At 40.9% G+C, this 9,447-nt stretch overlaps 1 protein-coding gene across 1 annotated transcript; it reads right to left on the reverse strand.

The window, feature by feature from the left end:
- Positions 1 to 5,188: 5,188 nt before the first annotated feature.
- On the reverse strand, positions 5,189 to 9,447 carry LOC124256363. The gene is made up of 3 exons (XM_046690367.1): positions 8,671 to 9,447; positions 8,109 to 8,294; positions 5,189 to 6,417 (listed from the first exon to the last, which is right to left on the reverse strand). Exons 1-3 carry the CDS (start codon positions 9,445 to 9,447, stop codon positions 5,236 to 5,238), a joined length of 2,145 nt encoding a protein of 714 aa, XP_046546323.1. The 3' UTR covers positions 5,189 to 5,235.

The raw sequence follows: 9,447 nt of genomic DNA on the forward strand, positions 1-9,447 counted from the left end.
GGGTAGCTATGACATCAATACTAAAGGGAAATTACTTGAGGAATGGTTCCAAAATTACGATTTATGCATTTTCAGTGATGGATCTCATACATATCTACATCCTGCAACGGGAACGTATTCTTGTCTAGATTTGTCAGTTGCAGACTCTACTTTACTGAAGCACTTACCTGAATCATGTTTAGAGACGCTCTTACATATCTTTGATGACATCTGGAAATTTTCCTTCGTCGTGGCGGGATGCTATTATTGTTCCATTACCTAAACCTGGACGTGATCATACTGATCCCTCTAATTATAGACCAATTTCACTGACTAGCTGCGTTTGCAAAACCATGGAACGCATGATAAACAATCGACTTGTTTGGTACTTGGAAACCAATAACCTTATAACTAATATACAATGTGGTTTCCTAAGAAAGCGTAGAAGGGCCACGGTGAAATTTTTTTTGGGTCACTATCTCCTACGTAGGACTTAATATCTCCTACGTAGGACTTAGTATCTACCTAGGACGTAGGACTTAGTATCTCCTACGTAGGACTTAATATCTCCTACGTAGGACTTAGTATCTCCTACGTAGGACTGAGTATCTCCTACGTAGGACATACTATCTCCTACGTAGGGATTAGTATCTCCTACGTAGGACTTAATATCTCCTACGTAGGACTTAATATCTCCTACGTAGGACTTAATATCTCCTACGTAGGACTTAGTATCTCCTACGTAGGGCTTAGTATCTCCTACGTAGGACTTAATATCTCCTACGTAGGACTTAGTATCTCCTACGTAGGACTTAGTATCTCCTACGTTGGACTTAATATATCCTCTTTAAGGATGGTTATTAAGTTGAGAAATGTTTGGCTATGCAGGACGTTAGATAGTCGAAATGTGAGTCAGTGAATATTCATGACACTAACGCAGTGTTACTGTACAGTGTTATTGTGTGTGTATTTCGTTAGGGTGACGTGGACCCTGTTCTAATTTTCAGTTATGGAGGTTTGGGTATGGTTATGTTTAATCTATCATACATACATCTATTCACACACACACACACACACACACACACACACACACACACACACACACACACACACACACACACACACACACACACACACACACACACACACACACGCACACACACACACACACACACACACACACACAGAGAGAGAGGTGGGTGGGATGGTTGGGATGAGGTTGTGATATGAAACTCGGGTTATAACACGACTTCCGCAAGTTGTTGTTTGTCTTGATGGGGCTAGGTTGGATCGGATGCAACGCTCGTTTGCGGTTTTATTCGTAATTGTTTACAGGTTGACTTGACTGGGGTGTTGAGTGCGGCGTAAAACAATACGAAATTCAAAAAGGCAAAGAATTGTCATTATAGTTATTTGTATAAATATAAGGGGATACGTACACATAGATTGCCACCTATAGTCTATGACACGTCTGTACACGCAGATTATGATTCATGTGCAACGACCTCTGAAATATCCAATGCATAATAGTAAAGTGTAACAAAGTGCAACATATAACAGTGAACTAACTGCAACGCGTAATAGTAGAGCAAACTGAACGCAAGGCAGTAAAGTATAACAGTCTGTCCAACACAGTACTAATGTGCAACAATTAGTTGAACACATGACTCTAATAGTGAAGGAAACGAATCACTGTAGACTCTTACAGTGACTGAAACAGTGAAACAGGAGATTGTGTGAGCGTGTCTGGGGCTTTAAGTCGACCGTTTCAGATTAATCCATATAAACGTATATCGATCAACTCTACAGGAAATATTAAGTACTACGTAGGAGATACTATGTCCTACGTAGGAGATATTAAGTCCTACGTAGGAGATACTAAGTCCTACGTAGGAGATACTAAGTCCTACGTAGGAGATAGTAAGTCCTACGTAGGAGATACTAAGTCCTACGTAGGACTGACTGACTGAGTTTGGTTTTACGCCGCTTTCAGCAATATTCCAGCAACATCACGGCGGAGGACACCAGAAATGGGCTTCACACATTGTGCCCATGTGGGGATTCGAACCCGGGTCTTCGGCGTGACGAGCCAACGTTTTAACCATTAGGCTACCCCACCGCCCCTCCTACGTATGAGATAGTATGTCCTACGTAGGAGATAGTAAGTCCTACGTAGGAGATAGTAAGTCCTACGTAGGAGATACTAAGTCCTACGTAGGAGATACCCACTTAGGATATACTAACTCCTACGTAGGAGATACTAAGTCCTACGTAGGAGATACTATGTCCTACGTAGGAGATACTAAGTCCTACGTAGGAGATACTAAGTCCTACGTAGGAGATACTAAGTCCTACGTAGGACTGACTGACTGACTGAGTTTGGTTTTACGCCGCTTTTAGCAATATTCCAGCAACATCACGGCGGGGGACACCAGAAATGGGCTTCACACATTGTGCCCATGTGGGGATTCGAACCCGGGTCTTCGGCGTGACGAGCCAACGCTTTAACCATTAGGCTACCCCACCGCCCCTCCTACGTAGAAGATAGTAAGTCCTACGTAGGAAATACTAAGTCCTACCTAGGAGATACTATGTCCTACGTAGGAGATACTAAGTCCTACGTAGGAGATATTAAGTCCTACGTAGGAGATATTAAGTACTACGTAGGAGATAGTAAGACCAAACAAAATTTTCAACGTGGCCCTACTACGCTTCCGTAGTTTCCGTAAAAACCGTAGTACCATCGATCGTTTAGTGCGTTTAGAATCTTTTGTGAAAAATGCCATAATTATTAAACAACATGCAGTGTCGATGTTTTCGATTTAGAAAAAGCATACGACACGACATGGAAACATGGGATTTTAAAAGATTTACATGACTTTGGATTACGAGGCCGTTTGCCTCAATTTATATCCAACATTTTAAATGACAGGCAATTTCAAGTCCGAGTGGGTTCAACCCTATCTGACCATTACAATCAGGATCAGGGTGTCCCACAAGGCAGTATTTTGTCTGTCACATTGTTTAGTATCAAGATCAACAGTTTATCAAAGGTGTTAAACGATTCAATTGATGGATCACTTTTTGTGGATGAATTTAATATTACTTGTCACAGTAAAAATATGCATACTATTGAACGGCAATTGCAGTTGTGGTTAAATAAACTAAATAAATGGTGTCTTGAAAACGGCTTTGAATTTTCCAAGTCCAAAACTAATTATCTACACTTTTGTAGAAAATATAAGCCGCATTAAGACCCAGAACTTTCTTTAAATGGCACACCATCAAAGTTGTTAAGGAGGCCAAGTTCTTTGGTCTAATTTTCGACTCCCATTTAACTTTTTTGCCGCATATTAAATCCCTTAAAGCAAAATGCCTGAAGGCCCTTGCTTTGTTGAAAGTTGTATCCAACTCAAAGTGGGGAGGGGATCAAGCTTTCCTCCTCCACATATATCGAGCATTGGTACGCTCGAAACCTCTCCTATTGATAGTCTCTATGTTGAGGCTGATGAGCCATCCCTTAACCAACGTCGTATAAAATTATCATTACAGTATATAACAAAACTCTATTCTAACGAGTCTAATCCTGCATTTAACTGTGTTTTCAATCTTCTTTGTTAGGATTTATACAACAAAAAGTCTTCTCTTGTTCCGCCTCTTGGGCTAAGAATTAAATCATTCATTTCTGCTGCCGGCATTGAGCTAGAAAATATATCTCCTTCCCGTCGTCTTTCTTCTCCTCCTTGGCAATTGGTTAGGCCACAAGTTGACCTAACACTGACAAAGTTTAAAAAATCCGAAACTAACGAATTACAGTATAAACAAGAATATAATCAATTAAAGAATAAATATAATACATACAAATCCTTATTTACAGATGGGTCCAAGGATGGTGGCGCTGTAGCATGTGCCACTGTCATTGGATCCAAAACAATATCTTCTCGACTACCACATAATAGCTCTGTTTTCACAGCAGAAGCTAACGCCATATTAACAGCTCTTAAATATATTAAAAAACACCCTAAATATAAACAATATATAATATTTCCGACTCTCTTTCGTGTTTTCAGGCTATCAAAATCTTTCTTGCAAACATCCACTTTTAATAGAAATAATAGAATTATACAATGAACTTGCTACTGGCCAATATGACATCGTCCTCTGTTGGTTACCCTGCCATGTTGGAATCTCTGGGAACACAATGGCCGATTTTGCTGCTAAGGCAGCACTCAACAAATCTGTGACACCACTTCTCATTCCATATTCGGATTACAAAGCTTCCATTAGATCGTACATCCGTGATCTGATGCAGAAGAAGTGGGACACTCAAGTGGGTATTAACAAATTTCATGAAATAAAGCCGTATATTGGATATACCTACTTGGGTTGTCAGTCCAGATTTGAAGATGTCATCATACGACGATGTCGTATTGGTCACACAAGATATACTCATGAATATCTATTGAAAGGTGGGGATCCTCCGTTTTGTATCCTTTTTGATGAAAGTATCACGATCAAGCATGTCTTGCTTGACTGTGTTGAATATTCCATCACAAGGGATAACTATTTTAAATCACGACCTTTGAAGGATCTTTTTAATAATATCAGGTCTCATTTAATTATTGCATTTTTGAAAGAATTAGATTTGTTAAATGAATTGTAAATACATAAATATTTTATGATTGGAAGTTTAAATTAGTAACTCAAAATTGTTTGTGGCTGTACCCTTAAAGGGGGTTAAAGTATCGTAGAATTTTAAAATTAAACGAGACTTACCTGTAAGGTGAAGTTTGATATAAATTCCACTGACCTATGGAGTACTGAGGGATTAAGTGCGATGTGCGCATGCGCTGTGTCATCAGTCTTTAAAGTAATAATGTGATTCCTTGAAGCCAAGGGTGGGAGCGGAGGGCACTTAATCCCTCAGTATTCCATAGGTCAGTGGAATTTATATCAAACTTCACCTTACAGGTAAGTCTCGTTTAATTTTAAAATTCCACTTCCCTATTCCGTACTTCGGAATTCAGTGAGATATTTAGAGCAGAAATCTCATTATGCACTCAAAAGAAAAAGTTGTAATCTCACAGAATATGTTTATTCATATTAACATGTATAACAGGAACCACAAGCTTTCAAGGTCAGTATACAGTTACATATAACTCAAACTCAAGTACTTAGTCAACATGACTCTAATATGTCTTTACCACAACTTCCTGAGAATATCAGTACTTGTGTACATGTCAACCCAGCCGAGGTTTAGTCAACACTTGACTCTAAGATGGCATCACCAAAACTACCCGTTTGAGAAACAGGCTTGCAATAAAACTTAGCAAATACACAATTACTTTTCCAGCCTGCAGTTTGCAGAATAGTCTTAAGAGGCACTCTGTGTCTACATGCACTGCTTGTGGAGGCTGATCTTATGCTGTGTGGTGCAAACACAGTCATATCAATACCAGCAGTTCTTATGACAGTCTTCACCCATCTGGATATAGTGTCTTTTGATGCTCTTCTGTGTGGCTTAGTCGTGGTAATGAACAAAGCTGTCTGTGCTCCACGAAGTTCCTTTGTTCTTCTCAAATACTGACTCATAGTGTTCACAATACACAGTTCTTGGTCTGGGTAGCTATTGAGTGTGAGCTCAGCTTGATGATACCCAGGTCTGCTTTGTTTTAGCAGATCACCAAATCTAATTTTCACATCACTGTCTGACACATTCACATTCCTACAATCAATAAGATGAAGGGATTGTATTCTCTGTCCTGAAAGAAGCAACAGTAATGTTGCTAACTTCCATGTCAACATTTTCAAGGATTCACTGACATCCAAACTCTTAATGTAATTCAGAACTATTCCTACATCCCATGTAACATTGTAACGTGGCAAAGCTGGTCTGAGATTAAAGATAACTTTCATTAACCTCACCACTTTTGGATGTTGTCCAAACACTATACTATTCTCTAACACTATCACACTAGACAGAGCTGCCCTTGCAGTATGCACAGCTGAATAACTTAAGCCACTCTTATACAGTTCTACCAAAAAATCTAACCCAATCCTTAAAGGGGGTGAAAAGGGATCAGCATCCTTTTGTGTGCAAAACAGCATCCATCTTTGGAGATAACCCCCATACTGTTTGTGTGTGGAATTTCTCCATGACTGCAGAATGATGTCTGTAGCTTGTTCTGAAATTCCTTCACTTTGTACTGCTTCCCTGATAACTTGACGGCTGCTAGTCTCAGCTTTTTGTACAGGGGATGTCTGGCTGTTGGACTGTTGCTCAAGGTAAGAAGGTCTGGTGATCTTGGTAGTATCCTTGGGCAGTCGGTCAGTAATTGCAGTACTTTGCTGAACCAGGGTTGTGTTGTCCAGATTGGAATCACCATCAGTACATCGGCTTCTTCTCCCTGAATCTTCCGTAGGACTCGCCCGATAACACTAAAAGGACAAAACACGTAATCATATGAATGTCCCCAAAACATTGAAAAAAGCATCCACTGCTTCAGCTTCTGGATCAGGGTACCATGACACATAACGGCTAAGTTGTCTATTTAGTCTAGAGGCAAATAAATCACGAGATGGTATGTCAAAGAAGCATGTTAGTCTTCCAAACACAGAGGAGTCTAATTTCCATTCCTTATCATCAGTGGCATTTCTTGACTGCCAGTCAGCTTCAGTATTGCTCAACCCAGGGAGGTGAGCCGCTGAGATCCATAAGTCTCGTGTCATACACCATTTCCACAACTTCCTTGTGATATCATTACAAGCAGACTTTGTGCCCCCCATGTTATTAACATAGGCAACCACTATGGTATTGTCTAGTAGTAACCTGATGTGTGTGTTAACACGAACAGAACAGAGCGCCTGAAGGACAAGCCAACCTGCATGCAATTCAAGCACATTAATATGGCTCTCCTGTTCTTCACTTGACCACAGTCCCCTAGTTTTCCTATCATCCTTGTTTTCTTCCTGCAATACTCCTCCCCAACCAGTCTGAGAAGCATCTGATTTTATCACCAAAGTTGGCTGGTTCTCTTCTAATGATCGGGGATATTTACCTACATTATCTATCCACCATTGTAAGTCACTAACACAATCATCATCCAATGTCACGGGGCCATCATAGTCCCCTCTTGAGAATTGTAATGCTCTATTTTTGACTATCTCCAAATGCTTGTAAAATAGAGGTGCATACCTTACACCATGTCCACTCGCATTTAATTGTCCTATCAGAGCAGCCATCTCTCTAATAGACAATTTTTTCTTCTCAGGAAGTTCAAACACAAATTCCTAATTTTCTCTACTTTCTCACTTGTAAGGTTCACGGTCATTTCCGAACTATAAATATCAAACCCCAAATAAGTGATGCGTTTCACTGGTTGGAATATTGACTTCTCAGGATGAATAGTAAAACCTAAACTGTCAAGGGTGTCTACTGTTTCATGCACATTTTCACTGCAGTGTTCTTTTGTGTCCCCTACCAGTAAAGAGTCATCAATATAAGAGGTGTTTGAATATCCTTTCTTTCTTAGAGCTGAGAACACTGGTTTTAGCACTTGTGTGAAAATTCCATTGGGGAGACAAGTGAATTGGTATAACACACTATTCCAATAGAAACGTAGATATTTCCTATCTTTTTCACAAACTGGCACAGAGAAGTAAGCATCCTTGAGATCAATAGATGAAAAATAGCAGTCTTTTTGCACAAGATACAAAGCAGTCTTAAAAGTGTCCATTTTGAAGTGTGGTGACACAATATTTCCATTCAATGGTCTTAGATTTAAAATGATTCGCATGGATTTGTCCTTTTTTGTTCTGGAAAATATGTTGCAGATGTACTCATTTTCTTCATGCTCACACTTTTCAATTACTTCCTTTTCAAAAAGGCTGGCAACTTCCCTGTCTACTTGTTTCCACTCATCCCCCTTAAATAAGATGGGTGTAGGGACAGATGTTTGTTGTGGTATTGACGTGAAGTCAATGTTAGCGCCTTTAACACATGATAGCGTCCAAGGGTCTGACGTGATTGACTGCCAGTTCTCATAATGCAAGGCAATCTTCCCTGCCTTATAATTGTCAGGAGTGTTCAAGGTCAACATATTTAACTCATTCCCAACAATGTGGCTCACCTGTTCATATGGACTTGAGGAAGTTATTGTTTCTGCAGGTCGTGTCTTGTGCCGGATGACCGCTTGCCTAAAAAACCACCCTGTCTGTAAGTGCCCTGTGTAGGGGTTGATCTTCCCCGTTCGGTAGTCCCATAATGGGAACCTCTTCCTTTCACTGGGTAGCCTTTCTTGTGACCCCTGAAAGAACTATCATAGGGCTTATATCTGTTGCCAAAACCTCCTCTAAAGGACCGCTGAAAACCTCCTTTGGGTGCTTTGTCACCATGTAACTTCCTGCTTAATTCTTTTGATTCATTATGTCTTTAATGTTCTTTGAGAGCTCATCCCCAAAGAGCTTTGTCGTGGTAGCTATCCCACTGGCACACAATCTCTTGTATGGGCCTTGTAAGTCGGGCTTGAAGTTCTCTCGCCGTTTCACATTTATATCTGTGTGGACTCCCATCAGCAGGCGAAGGGAATCTTTAGTTTGGGCCAAAAGTTCTTTAGGATTAACACCTTGTATTTGCATAACAGCATTCATTAACGTGTTCACGATCTTCACAAGGGGAATTGCAGTTTTTACCAGCAAACCTTGTGTCTGTTGCAGTTTCAGATCACGACCTCTAGTGTGAGGCCTTGCCTCATTCCAAATTTCCTCATTAACACGAGGAACTACCAAGAGTTCTGTATTTCTCGGCCTCTTGTATTTTTCCATCAAAGGTTTGAGTTTCTCCATATTTGGGCTCTTTGCTAAACCATCATTGAGGGATTTTGCAAGCTCAGGGAGTATCTCGGCCCCCGTTTCATCTTCTTCGTCAAAGAACTCTCTCATGTCAGCCATTAGACTGTCAATGTCGATACAGTCGTCGTTATCATGTTGCTCTTTCTCCTTGGAGACACCTGCATTCATGCAATTTGTCACAAGCATGTCCATATCATCAACATCGCTTTCACTGTCGCCTTCCTGCGAGCTATCATGGGCGCCGCCATCTTGCAGACGTTCGGAAGTGCTCGGCTGATTCCGTGAATCTCCGCCTGAAGCCAGTCGACTGCTAATCAGATCAAGCACTGACCCAATTTCCTCCATGGTCTGTGACTGCTCTGCCTGGCCCTCAGCGAGCCGCTTTAGTGCCTTCTCCACCCCGCCGGCCTCCCCCTTGGGAAGTTTTCCGCCAGCTTTAGGTAGCTCATTCTTATGTCTGTTTCTTCCCTTGGAAGAGTTTGTAGACTTTCCTCCTTTGGAGGTCGTGTCTGTATCTGTGGGAACCTCCATGAGATTGTCCACATAATCAAACAGTCCGACTTTGTCGACTTCAGGTTCAATGACCTGTTCGTTGGTCACACTCGGTGCCAGCGCCAT

The sequence above is a fragment of the Haliotis rubra genome, unplaced genomic scaffold, assembly GCF_003918875.1.
Source record: "Haliotis rubra isolate DU_JTF1 unplaced genomic scaffold, ASM391887v1 Scf1160, whole genome shotgun sequence".
Lineage (NCBI taxonomy): Eukaryota > Metazoa > Mollusca > Gastropoda > Lepetellida > Haliotidae > Haliotis > Haliotis rubra.

What these genes read in the sequence shown, in the direction of transcription:
- LOC124256363 (XM_046690367.1), bottom strand. Translation starts at nt 9,447, where the DNA reads ATGGCGCTGGCACCGAGTGTGACCAACGAACAGGTCATTGAACCTGAA. An exon ending in AACAGACACAAGGTTTGCTG is followed by an intron (nt 8,295 to 8,670) that starts GTAAAAACTGCA and finishes GCCCTATGATAG; the next exon opens with TTCTTTCAGGGGTCACAAGA. An exon ending in CCTCAAGTCCATATGAACAG is followed by an intron (nt 6,418 to 8,108) that starts GTGAGCCACATT and finishes TTGTCCTTTTAG; the next exon opens with TGTTATCGGGCGAGTCCTAC.